At 34.5% G+C, this 16,933-nt stretch overlaps 2 protein-coding genes across 2 annotated transcripts; both read right to left on the bottom strand.

Annotated features, from left to right (window-relative positions):
- Positions 1-655: 655 nt before the first annotated feature.
- On the bottom strand, positions 656-12,460 carry LOC116125927 (conserved oligomeric Golgi complex subunit 3). The gene is made up of 24 exons (XM_031411640.1): positions 12,250-12,460; positions 11,944-12,135; positions 11,787-11,831; positions 11,642-11,716; positions 11,434-11,529; positions 11,121-11,198; positions 9,995-10,080; positions 9,842-9,908; positions 9,591-9,653; positions 9,404-9,505; positions 9,080-9,184; positions 8,892-8,984; positions 7,670-7,758; positions 6,771-6,990; positions 5,940-6,026; positions 4,970-5,086; positions 4,823-4,855; positions 4,434-4,520; positions 4,276-4,338; positions 3,830-3,946; positions 3,082-3,174; positions 2,520-2,642; positions 1,497-1,597; positions 656-1,135 (listed from the first exon to the last, which is right to left on the bottom strand). The coding sequence occupies exons 1-24, from the start codon at positions 12,331-12,333 to the stop codon at positions 1,006-1,008; spliced, it is 2,346 nt and encodes a 781-aa protein (XP_031267500.1). The 5' UTR covers positions 12,334-12,460; the 3' UTR covers positions 656-1,005.
- Positions 12,461-13,162: 702 nt separating this feature from the next.
- Positions 13,163-16,537, bottom strand: LOC116125930 (DNA repair protein RAD51 homolog). Its single transcript, XM_031411644.1, has 9 exons — positions 16,362-16,537; positions 15,408-15,552; positions 15,184-15,294; positions 14,942-15,033; positions 14,460-14,554; positions 14,268-14,381; positions 13,824-13,953; positions 13,583-13,704; positions 13,163-13,502 (listed from the first exon to the last, which is right to left on the bottom strand). Exons 1-9 carry the CDS (start codon positions 16,467-16,469, stop codon positions 13,379-13,381), a joined length of 1,041 nt encoding a protein of 346 aa, XP_031267504.1. The 5' UTR covers positions 16,470-16,537; the 3' UTR covers positions 13,163-13,378.
- Positions 16,538-16,933: the final 396 nt, after the last annotated feature.

Genomic DNA, 16,933 nt, shown 5'->3' with positions numbered 1-16,933 from the left:
ATCAACTTTTTAAAGTGATGATGAGATTCAAACACTTCAATGAATGTTTTAAAACCTAACTCGGGATGAAACCCAACAAGTGTCCGGGTCTTGGGTTGACCGGTTTTGTCCAAAGGTTTGAAATCTAACAAAAGTGCCTCTAAAAATTACATGTAAGTCCTAATAAGTTTAAAATTTTGTAAAAACACTTCAAACACCACCATTGACGTTAGTAAATAATGCCTGTTTTTGGCAACAAGAACACTCTCCTCATCCTCGTAACGAAAACCCATCTCACCCCTTCCCACGTTAGCCTCCCCAATCATCGATAATAGCTAACATTTTCTGTCGACATTGCTGTGCAATAATCAATTCACTCACTAAAAATGGACGTCGTTGTCACCATTACACTCACCGACCATTTCTCTTTAAAAGCTCTAACATTTCAGCCTCCAATTATTTACGAATTAATGTTGTAATTTTTAAGGTTTTCAATGAATAGAAAAATTTATAACCCAACCCAGTTAAGGCTCCAAGTCCCAGTTGAATCGGTTGAGCCAAGTTTTAAAACACTGATTTCAATTTCAATTCTTGAGTGATATTATTATTAGGTCATGCAAAACATCGAGTACTTACTATTAGACATTTAAAAGAAGGATGCATAATACAATTTATTGTCGGAGACACAATTTACAAAAGTAACAATACATGTATATAATGTGCTGAGTTAAAACATTACATTAAATTTTGCCGTTGTATTGTAACAAATGGGAACTACAAAGTAATGAACATATATGGCTTCCTCACAGTCAAACAAGAACTACAAATTTGCTTAATATACTTATCTCAGTTTCAAGTATTCAACTACGGATAATTCTCCCATAACATTAAATTTTAATTTTCCTACCAACTTTAATTTTTAGCGATAAAAGTAAATCTAACTATGTATGCTGAATTTGATTAAAAAATTATATAAAGTCAAAAGTCCACCCAAAAATGAAAAGAATGATAAGTTTGACAAACTCCCTAAAGAAGACTGTCCAGTTGTGCTTGAAGATCTGGTATAGACACCATATCAATGAGACTTTGTTCTTCAGGGGAGTACTCTTCTTTCAGCAATTTCTGCACTTGAATATGGGCTTCCACAATGTTTGTCCTGCATAAATGTATATATTCAGTGTTGATTGCACTGTCAAATAATGACTAGATAATACACTTCATAAACTCTACTCAATGCACAAGCACATTATGCATCATCAAAAGGACCTTATGGACCAAATTTTTCATAATGGACAGGTGACACTAATACTAACTCCTGATGATGAAGGTAAGTTTTGAATATTATCACAAGTTCCAACTATTTCACTGGAAGATTACTGCAACAAAGCAATTAAGTTGGGCTAATTCTAAAATTTATGTGGCCTACTGTTTCAGATGACCCGGTAGTTAATTTCTCAGTCATTGGCAAATGTATCCTCTGATGACTACAAAAATATCAATTCTATTAAAACACTTACTTCACTGGTTTGAAAAGTATTGTTCGTGTTGATGGATTCTGCAGATAAAGTTTCATCTTTGCCATCACTGGTGGCAACTCTTGCTGAATTGCAGCATTTACCTGTTTCAGAAATAAAAAGCATTTTATTATATTTTCACGCTTTTGATTCTCCATATATAACTAAATAAAGTAAATCTCCAAGTTAATGCACATATCAGCCCAAAAAAGATGACCCCATATCAAGCACGTGATGCTATCCTTCAATATCAACATTTTCATGAACATGATGGTTGAAAAAGAACCTAAAACAAAACTTTATCTTTCTTCGTAACAGTCTCCATTCAATTGGTTGCATAAATATTTCTTAATAGGTCGATCACGCAACAAGTTACAGGAGGGACAAACACATTGAACCTATGGTCTGAATTAAAGAAAAAAAACAACTGTTTTTCCTGTTAAAAAACCCTCAAAAGTTTTATGATGCTTCTGAATCCAAAGGTGCAGAAGCAAAATGCAGCGAGACTACCTCAATGACTTTTCCTTAAAGCAGTAGTAGTTATATATAGGAAAAGCTTCAGTGGTCAACAAAGCAGTCTGTGGAAAGACAGCTTCACTCCCCATCCAAAGGCTAATACTCTTAATGAGGCTCTTCTCCAACCTCAGTTTTTAAGGTGGAACATGCTGACGACCTTCCATGTAGGGTATTAAACAAAATCTGGGTCATTTGGGCATTCGGAATTTCTAAAGCCTCAGTCTCAGAATTAGATATTCTTGTTGCTAAAAACCATGTGTTAAATTTCTTCATCCACACTTTTATTGACATAAAGCTTTATTATTTTTATGATAGGAAATAAAAAGTATTTCTATTCAGGGATACAAAAGAAGGTTGTTCCTTACCCATTCAAGGAATCCAGATTCAATTAAATATTTATTATAGATTGAATGGTATGCTTATTTTGTCTTCATTCAAAATTGAAAACTCAATTGCCTTGTACTCTCTAAAATACACCAGCAAACAATTCAAGTAATCACAAAGACATACCTTCTGAACAAGTTCAGCCACCTTATCTGGAGTAGCAAAAGCTTGATCCTTAAGTGGTTTTGCCATAAGCAAGTCTACTTTTTTATTCTGACCACCAGAGGAAGCAACTTTTACAGCCGTCACCTAAAGAAGCAACAGAATTGTAACAACTGTTTACAATTTGAAGAAATTTAGTTACTACAGCAGAAAAAAAAATCTACTTTATAATTTTAATATGCATACAAATGTATGGAATTTGGTAGATTACTTCCAGTTCCAGTTAATCAAGTAATGGATTTAATATTTTTCATATCATAATGATCCTCAGAAGTTGATTAAGGAAGTGAGAAGATAGAAGCCCTGCCACCATATTATCAGAAATTGACTATTTTCTGGTATCTTCTGCATATAAAGGTAAAAGGAAATAACATTTATCATGTCCATATAACCAGTAACTTCTTAAAGGTCTCCACATTTAGATCAAGGGATCTGAACTCTTATTTAGTTGCACCCGCTCTTTCTCCACATAATGTCTAAAAATAGTAAGTTCTCTAAATTTATAATTCAGAGGATAAAGACAAACCTTGGTGACAAATGAAAGCATGGGATCCACTACTAGCTTAGTAACTACCATAATGAACTCCTCACAAGTAGCTTTTAGGCTTTTCTCCAATTCCTGAAATTATGTTATGATAACAAGGCAAATTAAATTTAAGTAAATAAATAATCAGCAAGAAACAGATAAAAAAATTGTTATGTCTTAACATATCAGCATCACCAGAAGTTGAATAAAATTACCAACCAACTACTGCCAAAATCAAAATTTTCACTTCGATGGTGCACATGGCACCTTCATAGGAAAGATGAATGTAAATTCGGCTCATTTGTGGAAGAATTAATGTTTGTTATTGAAAATAAAACCCCAAAACTGATTGATAGCAGGGGAAGAAGCATCAAAACTATTCCTAGGTTTCACCAACCAATTCTTTGAAAACTACTGGAGGGAAAAATAGATATTGTGAACAATGAAAATAATGTTTTTAATGTCCGTAAATTATAATGCAAAAGAATGCATGATACAAGATAGAGGAGCGTGTTGGGATCTTATATTCCAAAGTAGCTTCAGGACAACATTGATCATAACTCTCATACATCATTTGTGAGTTGAATTCTTTCACTTATTCATGCATATAATCATCTGCAGAAAACTGTATGATCTTTCACTACTCAAACACAGACATGGCATAGTGATCCAGAATTCTTCCAGCAGTAAATGCAGCCAAAATGAGAGCAACAATACAGCAAAATAAATTCATTTGAAATATATTCACCTTCTTGGCATCTATTTGACTTTCCAAAACACGAGGAGATAAGGTCCTTGCCAATGAAGTTGATCTAGACCAGTCAAACAGCGAGGCTTGACCTCTAAGTATCCTTCTCAGGTGCTCCTGCCCATAGCATTTTGGATACAAATGAGACAATAATTCTATCACAAAGACATATAGACTACTTCATCTTTCAGAATAATATACACATAATTAATAAAAAATATGGAAACATGGACTAGCTAACACTGACTGAACAACATGAGTTTTTTTTAATATATGATCTTTTTCATTTTTCACCTTTTAGCTTTTACTCTTAAGGTCATCTATAAACCCAAAACAAATGAGCATGTGATTGTACCTTCAAAATCCCAAAATATCGAAAAAATATGATGCTGTCGGCCAAATAATGCATTCAAATCAGGCAGTATTTTAGTTCCAGAGAAACTAACCAGCAAATGCGAGAAATCAAGTTCCTTGTGCGTGACAGAAAATTCTATATCAAATGGAGCAATCTGGAAGGCCAAAACTTAGGAGTCAAGAAATCATATTGCATCACTCAATAAAATAACAACTAAAGAGAGAAAAGAGAGAAATTAAGGGAATTAACCTGTTCCCTTAAGATTAGAAGATGCTTGATAAGGAAAAGCTGCCCATCCATAGGTGTTGATCTCTTTGCAACAAGCTTGCTAGCTTTCTGCAGCAATTTTTTTTTTTTAAGGGTGAGCACCAACTAATACAAATCTGTGCATACAAAAAAATATAGTATTTTACATATATGCTTGCAACATGCTGGAATTAGACCTATAAAGGGATTCAACCTGTTAAGGCAACTTACCAGGTACCAGGTTATCCATAATAATGGATAACACTGCCTTCTGGGAAATCAAATCCAACTTGTTAAAAAGGATAGAACCATGATCCCATATAAAATTGTACATATCAAACAAATTTTCAATCACTGCCTAATACATTTTTCACAATATTTATGTAGCTTACCTGTATTGAATCAGAGCAAACTTCCACTGCTTCCTGAAAATTTTGATAAAAAAAATCCTTCATTCAACAAAATAAGAAATGGGCAATATTTTATTTTACAAAATTAAAAGACAAGAATTTTCAGCAAAACTCCTAAGAAACAAGCACCTGCGCCAGACCAGTGAAGACTTCTGGTTCTAAAGATTGATACAACTTTGAAAGGCAGGATATAGTTTTCTCTAGTGGTGGGTACCAAGTTTTGAACACATCCGGATTTCCATCAGCCTGCAAGTTGAGAACACATTGAGATACAGAATAAAAAATAAAAAAGACACGTTTATAATTTTGAAAACAAAATAAATGGCATTAGCCAGCAGCAGCCATAGATGTAGAACTAATATTAGCCTACCCACTTAGACCACATTATTGGCGGAAAAACCTACTTTACATGGATACCGTGGAACATGTTAAACACGTCCTTTACACTAGGATCATGTCAAGATAGGTATGAAATGTGTCATAGTTAACAAAAGAATTCATGGTTCACTAAATAACAAATACAACAAATTCTAGTATTCAGTTTCTTTGCCACAGAATATTTTATTATGGGGATATACTAATATTGAGCAAGAAAAAATACATACATACTTGATATTTTTCTTTCCAAGGGCTAAAAAGAAAAGGACAAGGGCAATCAGATTATAGTAGTGTTCCCATGTCCTACGGTTTCAAGATAGGACAATTTATTAACACCTAGATGGAAATTAATATCTATACTTCTCACACTAGCACACGAGACAAAGGGTGCAACCGAGGAATTAAATCTCAGAAATCAAACAAAATTTGATAATATAGATGCAAAGAGCACTGAAACAAGAGAAACAATGACGAATGCAAGTATACAGACTACCTAGATGGAAATTAATATCTATACTTCTCACACTAGCACACGAGATAAAGGGTGCAACCGAGGAATTAAATCTCAGAAATCAAACAAAATTTGATAATATAGATGCAAAGAGCACTGAAACAAGAGAAACAATGACGAATGCAAGTATACAGACTACCTAGTCAAGCAATGTAAAAAACACATTCTTATTTATATGGAACAAAGTGAAGTAAGTGTAGGGCACTGTACAGAATTAGTTTCCGATTTTATCTCAGCAGATTGCTCCAGCTTTGCAGGGTAATTTAAGTCTTCATCTGCAGGAGTAAAATTAGCTATCTGCAAAAGAAATAAGAAGAACCTTCAAAATCAGACTTCTCTGATTTCCCTTATGAAAAAGGAGACAATAAATCCATCAACATTGAAGCTTCCAAATGAGATGCCTCATGCAAATGCAGCATGAAATGAATGTAGTTTTAAAAACAAAAGCTTTCAGTGAAAATATGTTCATGGTGCAATTCCAACATCTTGCACTAGTTCAACAAGGTAATAAAGTTGATAAAGAATTAAAAATTTCTCACAGCAATGCTATTTTAGACCATAAATCAAGGCTGTAGGAATTTCTAATTCAATCTCAAACATGGGTGACCTTGTTAAAGTTCTTTCCACTCCCAGTGATGATAAACTTATTATACTGCAAATGCTCAATTATGGAGACATTGTACTAAAAATCTAAAACTGCACTTAAACACACATGTCTGCAATTTCCATGCATATAAAACAGCAAAGAATGATATTCCTGGCAATAGATCATTCACAATGCATTTTATTTCTTCATTGCTAATGAAGTAAATTCCATCATCTCAAAAGGGCTCCTACTTCAACAAGGTACTGTGGAAGTCTAGAAGATAATGGCAATTACAGTTTGTGTGCATGATTTCTGATAAGGGAATGGACTGAATAACTTCAAAGGTCAGCCGTGTAAAAGAACTATGATTCGAAATGGAAAGGAACACCTGTAAAAATAGTAAATATAGGAAGGCATGAATGCTGTTGATACAACTTATAAAGACTAAAACACACCTCATCACGAATATGTGTTCGAGCACGGAAAGTCAATCGCTCATGAACATCTGCTAAGATTCTTTCTAATGTAGGACGCAGACCAGCCAATGACTCACTTCGTCTACTGAGCTGTTCTCCCAGGACTTCAACTTTAAGGATGTCAACAAGTTCACAAAGAAGGTCTACATTTGTTTCATGAATGAGCTTTGGGCGCAGTGTGTCATACAAGTAAGTAGACCTGCAAAAAAAATTAGCACTATTGTGTAAGCAGAACAGCTATATTCTCCTATTAGTAGCCAAAAATTCGACTGCCATATTAGCTCTGCGCCAGGCTCAGTTGGAAATTGGTCAAAACCTACTATCTTCAGTAGTTATGAAAGCCATGAGATTAATATCCCAAATAGGTGGCTCCCAGGGGATAAGCAGGACAGATATGTATGGTGTGAAAGACCAATGGAGATCCCTTTGAAACTCCAGCACAAAAAAGACAATCTGAGACTATGTATTTAGAAATAACAAAATCTTTTACGTGCACACAGGTCTTCCTATTTAAGAAGGTTTACGAATTTAAAATTTTACCTGTTAATAAAGGAAGGACTACACCATGGGATATGGTACTTTGGTAAAAGATTGGAGAAGTGAAGAAAAATTACAGAAAGAAAAAAAAGGAAACAACTTAAATGCCATAACCTTAAGCGACAGGAAGATCATCTTCCAAAAAGACATCCAATGAAAAGTATCCAATTGCTCAACCAAAAAGTACTTATTCTAGACTAAAAGAAATTCTTTGATTTGTTTCCAATCAGTTTATAATAAAGCAATAATATCATAACAAAGTGGTTGCATTAACCCTAAAAAGAGGACAGATGGAAAGGTTTAAAACAAGAAGTGACCCACAACATGAGGATAGAACTTACAAAGGATCAACCAATGGAGCCAAATTTGAACTATCCTCTGAAGAAGATGGGAAAAAGTGATCAAATAGTTGATGCTCCAGCTGACAGACCTGCAATTTATGGTAAAGTCAAAAGAACCATCCAGAAATTCTCTCTATCATCCAAAACTTTGTCATTCCCATAAGATGGATACTTCTGATTCATGTAAAGAATAAAGTATTCACATGATAGATCCAGACAAAATATCTAGACGCTCACACACACATCATTGGCATAAGGGGGAAAAAAAGAGACTCCTGTAGAACAATGCAGTTGAATTTTGAAGTGCAATATTTCCAAACTAGAGGAATGTTATAATAAAATGTTGCAGGATATGATAAGCTGTAATTTTTTTTTTCCATCCACTTTTTTAATCATGGCCCACTTATAACCTCAATGCACAACCTTCCAAAAGGTTTTGGTAAATTTGGTAAAATAAGGGAATCTTGAGGCCAACCTGAAAATGGGCACATTCAATTTAGTCAGCCTGTACCCATTCACATCAGTCCATTATTCAGTTTGTATTTTACAACTTTACTCAACAAAATTCTATTACACAAAAAAGTTGCACATTATGAATAAGCTTAATCCATAACAGACATTCATCTTACATTATATGACTTTTAACTACACAAATACAAGGGATCGCAATAAGTACTCAACATCAACTACAGAAATACAAGGCATCACCTATAAAATTTATGTGTAAATGCCCATCTCAGGCACTATCATATGCTTAAAGAATGAATAATTCAGAATTAAAAAAACGTAATTGTCAGTCAACATATGATCCAATAAACATCACCGAGACAGCAACAGTGTAGTGACTAGTTATGATTCCCTCTGCACTTAAACAAATAGAATGGGGGATGTCATGTATTTCAAAAATTAGGAAAAACAACCATGGGAAACTAATATTTTGGTATGTAGCACTATTTTCTATCTTAAAATATTGCACACCACTAAAAGCTAGAGGATCCTCATTAAGATAACTTGATTTGAAATCCCATAAGCACCTTTGTGGTAAACAAGAGTGACCATGGAATTAACCCATACAAATATATATACCCAGATAAATTCAACAGCCTAAATAACTTATGGCTCAAACACGCATTTGACATGTTGTTCAATAAACAAAGAGATCTTGGTTTGACAACCACCAACATGAACTAATTAATAAATACCTTTTGTAAATCAACATTACCTGCATTAGATATGCACATCCTGATCTAGTCAATGATGGCAAAGCCTCTTTCTTGGCAAATTCAGATATCCGCTGCTGGACTATACCTTTGACCTAGAAAGCATAGAACAGAGGAGCATATAATTAGAACTTATTAAGTTGGAGTAACAGAACAGAATTATGAACCAAGCATCTAACCAACAACCCACCAAGGAAAGCCTCTGTTCACAATACAATTTGTGGCATTCTGCGAGGATCTGAGCATACTCTTTTCTCGAAGATCTGCTTTCAATTTCCTCCAACACTGGCTTAAGCTGAAATTACTTAAATTTATTAATTACCTAAGCTGAAAGGAAAGCTAATTGTAACATAACATCATTCCCCCATATCTAAAATATTTTCTGTCAGAAAGATAACCAAAGTTCACCCAGTTTTCACATTCCACTCCACTTACTGTTGTAAAGGTAACCTATATTCATGTTCAGGCACAGGACAGCTTTCAAACCAAAATGGAAGAGACAGGACACTCTTACCTCACTTGCTGCTGCCTTGAAACGGACGTAGATCACAGAAGCCTCTACACCCTCAGAAACAGATGTTTTGCTACCAACACTGCTCCGGATTGCTGCTTGGACCTGACGAAGGCAATAATATGCTCAACATAGAGTATCGTAATAAATGCATGAAAACAAACTATTAACTTCCATAAGGGCAATTCACCTGAGATGAAGCACTTTTGAGAACAGAAAGTACATAAGAGCGGATTATGCCCAGGGCTCGAGACTGACAAAAAATGTAAATTCTCAGATCTTTTTTTTTACTCAAAAAAAATGTCAGAGATGGAAAAAAGTTTTGAAACCCCACTGCCACCCTAACCACCAACACCAAAACAAGAGATGCATAAATAATGAATTTGTGGTTTGTATTTATCTTATTGATCACTTCATAAATTACTTCGATAAATTATGTACCTGGAGTTGTCGAAATTTGAGCAAATAAACACTTGATTCTGCATATTGGGGATTACTCTCAACATACCTAAAATAATCATAACAACATTTAAAGTTTTCCAGTTTGCAGGTTTGCACAAAGCAATGCAAGAGAATATTAAATTCATCACTTACGATATGCACTCATCAAGACGTTTGAGCAGCGGGAGAAAGTTTCCATTTCCAGCATTCATGTTTGGAGAATAAAAATTGGTAGCAATCTGCACATGGATGTACAATTGGACGATTAATAAAAATTCACAGCCATTTATAGAAACAAGTATACATTTTTTCTCATATGTGTCATATGATATCTTAATATAAGTCGACATTCTCAAATTCCAATTGACAAAACATGTCATGCTTGGCCACCATACATACTTCTTTTCACAAAAATAAAAAATTCAATTAGAAAATAGAATTAATCAATAATAAATGAGGCAACATACGTGAACATAGTTGTTAAAATGTTCTATCATGTGCATATAACTTTCCTAATCACCATAACTTTAAACACAACTATATGGAAATTAATCATTTTTCTTTTTTTCGAGATCCAGAATTCCTCAACATTCCCTATGTGTTCACCAAGCTCTAATCTAAACTGGACGCTATTTCCAGACCCTACAAGTGAAACTTGCGGGATATAATATTCCCAAGAAGGTGGCCCCAGGGGATTTGAACTCTTGGCCCCTTGTTGAAACTAAGGACTTTTATTGTAACTAACAAGTTATACAGATTACAATTTGTTTGTAGATACATCAAATATATAAGTTTAAGAGGGAGTTATTGCTTCTAAAATACAGGACCTGGTGGATATTATAGATTTCTTCCATTTCAGTGATATTCTATATGGCTAGGGTTTCTGTATTTATAGTTGATTATAACTCACACTGACAGCATACCATTACACTTAATATGCACAACAGTACAACAATTGAGAGTAACTCATTGATATGCTATAAAGTTCCTTTGATAATTAATTCTGAAGTTCAAATCCTCCGTTCGACTTAAGATGTCAAGTACGCCATACAGTGTGGTATGTGAAAGGTCCAGGGATGATTTTTGATACTCCAAAGATATTACATAGCTGATATACGGAAAACCAGCAAACAGAACCCAAGTCTAATGGAAAGAAAATTAAGCATTAACAGTAAAGAAAGACACAACCCAACATTTGAAACAAATTGATCTCTAGGTAAGATAGCATTTTTTTTCATAAGAAACTATGAATCTAGGTAAGATAGCATTCAAACCTTACATTCTCCAATTCGTCAAAATACTTGAGCTTACTCCGAAGTGCTTCTGCAAACTCAATCAGTCTTTGTTTCTCTATTACCTGCAATGAATAAGAAAATGAGACAAACATATTAAATAATTTAGATGACTATTAATATTTGACATAGTGAGAAATAATTGATCTGCAGCAATACTTCATAAACCCATTTACATGCTTCAAAAATTAGGTTTCTTCCATGATTCAACTTGATCATGCTACTTCATAATTCTCATGACACAAAAGCAAACTGTAAAAGAACATTCAATAATCACTGAGAAAAGACATAAAATCACACCAATCGATCACATGCATCATGAAGAGTTTTTGTCTTTGTTGCTACTGCATGGTGCTGAAGCTGTAGTTCATTAAACAAATCAAGTGTCTGATCCACCTGCAAAAAAATGGTAAGATTACATTAAAATTAAATTAAAGAAAAAAAAATCTGCAACAGAATTTATAAACAAATATAGAAATTCACTGAGACATAAACAACATAAACATACTTGACCAAGAATATCATCACATGTTTGTATACGCTCCGTCAATGTGTTAACATAATGCCGGTATTTCTCCTCTGTCTAAGAAAATGATGCAATTAGGTGAAATAAGAACGCTTCTAGATATACTCCACAACCAAACAACACTAACCTCGGATTTCATAGCTAATTCAAGATCTGTAAACCACTTATAAAACTGCACAAAATAAACGTAAAAGAAAGAAACTATTTAGAATCACAATTAATCAAATTCTCAAAATCCAATAGTTTCAGTCACAATTTAGGAAATTATAAAATGTTATGATCACCTGATTCGTATTGACCAAAACAGCTTCGATAGTGTCAGAATCTCCAAACTTGTAGTCTTTGGTAGCCACGGATAAGCCATTGTCCTGGCCGTGGACATTCTCTTGAACCAAATTGAGAGGAAATGGACGCTCAGCGACAGCATGAGACAGAGTGAGTATAGCCGATTGCTGTTGGTCTGATAGAGGAGCATTCTGCAAAAGCAAAGAATAAAGCATTAATCGATGCGAAAGGGCGTCGAATTATGGTTCAATTGCAACGGATCTGATGCATTGTTAGGGGAGTAAAGCTAGATCTAAGAGACAAACCTGTTCCCAAGTAGAAGCGAAGTTGTAACCTTTGGAGACGGCTCCAGATTTTGGGAGACTTGGAGGAGTTGATTTGGTTGCCATTTTTTTAAATAAATTTTTATTGGTTTGATTAAGAGAGGGAGCTCGTTTACGTTCTCCGGTAAGTTAGCATTTGTTTGTAGGCTTGTAGCTTCTACTGTCCTTGAAGACTTGAATTGAACGAGAGGACAGGACAGCGATAACCTCCTCTGCAAGGACACGCAGGTAATTTAGAGAAAAAAAATGGCTCAAAAATCAAAATCCCTCGCCCTATTAAAAAAAAAAAAAAAAAAAAGGTTGGGTGAGAAGAATTTAGGAAAATGTTCACATTTACGATAAAAACATTTAACAGTATTTTATTTATAGTTGCCAAATTAATTCACTGATCTTGTTATCCTACAATTAAGAACATACTGTCAAATTGATTATCACATAAATTAAAATATGAATTTGGGATCTTAACTTTATATGTGTAACATTATTGATATATTGTATTTATAATAAAAAAGCATTTTAAAAATATTTATATAATTAAAATTTTGTATATCTTGACTTTAATATGGGCATAAAAATTATTCCACCATCAAGTTAACATATAAATTACTAATTAACATAATATTTATTTAACCCTTATCTATCCCAATAAATTATAAATAAACAATAGATTTGAGATACTACTTAGAATAAGTAGCATACTCATAAATAAATTATTTTAGTATACTTCACTATAATTACAAAATAAAAAACAAATAGATGATTTTATAATTCCAACCGTAAAACATCAGAAATATATATATATATATAATATGCTCATAATTTGTTTCTTAATTTATTTGAATCTTTCTATTTCATAAGTGGGTGTAGATGAATTGAAAAAAATTATATAGGGTAAAGAAAAACAAATAGAGAACATTCTCTCAAAAGCAGCCGAACACAGCCATAATTCTTCAGGACAGCTCTTCAGAAATTGGGCATATAATTGTACACAAAAATTACAAATTTGTGACATATTGAGTACTTGCAAATCCAGTGATACATACGAGAACATAAGAGATAGAAAAGGACCTCCCAGAATTTCTGGAATAGGAGCCGAAATGGTAAAAAATGTTCAGTCCTTGACATCAGTAACACCATCAGTAGAAATCTGAAATCGAGCTTCTGCTTCCGCCAAACAAGGAGAGCTTATTACTTTACAAATGCGCTCCTCGCCTCTTCCCTTCCGAAGAGCAAGCCTGTCATAAGTAGAGAATCAGTAAATTCTTAAAGAACCCTGCCTAGTCAAGAAGTCAAATTGTGATGAAAAAAATTAAACCTTGTCGTAGAAGCATGAGCCATGATGTTTCCACCAATAGGTTTAATTTGAGGTCCAGCAAAGATGGCAGAGCCATCCACTTGTGCAACTACTTGATTGGTAATCACAACAGCAACACCGAACTACAATCACAGACAATATAGAGGGTATCTTGATGAACAAGTACGTTATTTGCATGCTGCAACAAGCAATTATGTTTGCAATCTAAACCAATTAAAAGTATGATATACAGAGTATCTACCTCATCGGCTAACTTCTGAAGGCTCCTGAGAAACTTTGCAAGATGCATTTGCCGCGCCGACAGTTCTCCCCTTCCAGAGAAATCAGTCCTGTAGAGAGCAGTAGCACTGTCCACTATCATAAGAGCAAACCTACAGAATCCATTGATTAATTACTTTTAACCCAAAACAGTTATCCCAAACTCAACATATATCCAACAAGCTACATGTGTGCAGTTCATAAAATCTTTAAAAGTTGTACGTTGAGAAACTAAAAAACTAATCACGCTTTAGCGAATGAGGATTGGACTAAGCAGAACTCAATTACACATACTAAGATCTAGACTTGGAAGCGCTATGGAACTTTCACATACACTTTTGGGTGTTTCATATGCTATATTGTTTCTTGATTGTGGTCACTAATGACAATGTTAAAAGAAATGCTGCAACAACAAACGCAATTATACCTTGTTTCCACCATCATTGAGGCTGCCTCAAGCAAAAGCCGTGACTGATGATCAGTATTATATGCTCTAGCATAGGCCACATTTTCCAAGACATCAGCTCCATTCAATCCAAACCTGCAGCATTGAGCAACATTCACTGTTAATACCACACACTGAAGAGCAGTAATACATCTCAAGGTAGAAATGTAACACCTGTCAGCTATTTGTAAGAGTCTCTGTGGCCTGAATGTGCCCTCAGCATCTATGTACATAGCTTTTCCCTCACCACCTCCTTGATCCAATGGAAGCTGAAAAATCATAGTGCAGAGTGTTTCATAACTAAATTAGTCATTACGTAACAAACCAATGATAAGAACTGTGTCTCTTTGAATTCTTTTAAAGTTCCTCCAGTAAGTGATAAGAAAATAATTGTTTGACAGGTCTGCAAAGTGTCGGGAAGATCTTAGGAAACAAACTTAAAATCCCACTTAATAAAAATAAATTTCATGCATAGTGAGAAACCAAACCAGTAAGAAGCATTTTAGTGGCAAAGGCTCTTCCGTTTACTCCCCTGATATGGTTGATTTCTCTTTTAATTTTAGTCATAATAAAAAGTGTATAAACCTATTTCACATGGCAGTGATTTGATGTGTGTCTTAATGCCAAGCCAGTAAATGAAAAAGAAGAGCACTTACTTGGCATGTGACACATAATGTGTGACACAACTGAGTCTTTCCAGAGCGAAACTCACCGTATATCTCAGTGATAGATCCTGTATCAACTCCTCCTGCCAAAGAATAAACACGAGTGTTAGAACTTAGAAGACAGAAAATCACTAGACCGTTATAATACAAACTCTAATTCCAAAATCGGTAAATGAAATGCTCAGTTTCCAAGCATTGTTCAATGTTTAACTGGAACATTGAACATGACCTACCTTCCAAAATTTTATCAAGCTCCCTTGATCCAGATGTTATCTGAATTATCTCAAGCCTCTGCGCATGAAGTTGGCTAGCACTGGTGAAACCCAATGGCACAAGTTTAGAAGCTGCCAGGAAGCAAACACACCAACCATGAATTTCAAGCTGTTTCAGGAATGATGGTAAATACCATTGACAAAAATGAGAAGAAAACAAAAGATCTAGTGTGGAAAAGACGTGCCTGCCTCAATGATCTTGTCAACTTTTGCTTCACTGATTCCCTTAATTTGCAGAAGTTCTTTCCTAGGGGAATAAGCAACAGATTCAACCGTGCAAAGACCAGCATCCTTAAGCTTCTTTATGTCAAGGGCAGCAATGCCTGATGCCTTGAGTTCAACAGTAGAAAGACAAAAACTATTACTAAACATATCTCATAGTTAATAAAAAAGAAAATATTAAAAGGCGTATAAAAACAATCCTTAAATAAAACAGAATTTCATCTTAGTGTTTCAGATAGCTGAAAATGCATTCAAGACACAGATTTAAGCTGTTGCAGTACATTTTAGGCAATAAGAAAGATAATTTGTTACATTCCAAGCAACATCTGAACCCCCCAAAAAAAAAGTAGGGTACGGCAAAAAACTTGAACATGCAAAAATTTACAATCTTGTACGTGTGTGTGTGTAACATCCAAAAATGAGTTTAAGTAAAGAACACAGGATTGTAGACTCGAGCTTGGACAACATCCAAAAAAGAAAATGGCAAAATTAACACTAATGCAAAACTGATTTCATTTTTAGAATCTTGTGATTCATTGTACAAGAAGTCTAACAAAAAACCCTTCCAGTAAACAAGAGAAGTTACCAAATTGGCCAAGAAAACTAATAAAGATCACTTTTTAAAACAGAATGAAAAGAAACCCATCCAGGAAAAGTCCTTATGTCATCAACATTAGCTAAAATTCATTATGACAAAAATTCAAGAAAACCCTTTTGACAGTTTGAAAGATTTTAGACAAATAAATAAATAAAATACCATTTCAACAAACTGATCAAGAAATGTGATAAAGAACCCAAATTTAGCATGTTTACGCAGAACCCAGTAACGAAAAATCCTCATTTGTACTAAAAAATCAGATGAATTGAAGAAAACCATGGAGTTTTTTGAAGTACAAAACGTTGAAATATGTAGTTACCTGAAGTTGTTCGACAGGGAAAGGGCCATGCTGAATCTCTTCGACTTCCTCATTTTGTTGTTGTTGTTGATGTTGCGCTATTTTCTGATTCCTCTGCTGCTGCTCCATTATGCTTTCAGTTTCAGAAATCTTTGTTGAACCCTAGAGAAAGAGGCCAAGAATGATGGAGGGAAATGAAAGAGATGATGTTTTGAAAAGGTTGAGTGGGGCGCCAAAAGTATTGGGGAATGGCGAGAGAATGGCTTCGCGGAGAAGTTTCTCAAGACCTTAATGGGCCTTAGTTTGGGTTGAACTTGGCCCAATGAATTTTCTTTTGCACCAATTTTCTCTCTAACTCCCGTTACAAAATTTACCCACCTTCATTCCAAAAACTACGTGGGTGAATTGGACGTATCGGGTTGGCTCTTTACACTATGTGGGGGGTATTAAGTATAATTGGTGGGCAATTAGCAGCATTCTTTCTAGTGTAAGCCTAAGCCTCGAGCCCATAAGAATTATTCACATGCATTCAATTAATGTATTCAATAAAAATCTTTCATATTCCTCTTTTAATTTGAGATCTTCCACATTCC

This window comes from Pistacia vera, unplaced genomic scaffold (assembly GCF_008641045.1).
Source record: "Pistacia vera cultivar Batoury unplaced genomic scaffold, PisVer_v2 Contig173, whole genome shotgun sequence".
Classification (NCBI taxonomy): Eukaryota; Viridiplantae; Streptophyta; class Magnoliopsida; order Sapindales; family Anacardiaceae; genus Pistacia; species Pistacia vera.
The sequence above is the reverse complement of the archived record's forward strand: the minus strand, read 5'-3'. Positions and strand labels throughout refer to the sequence as shown.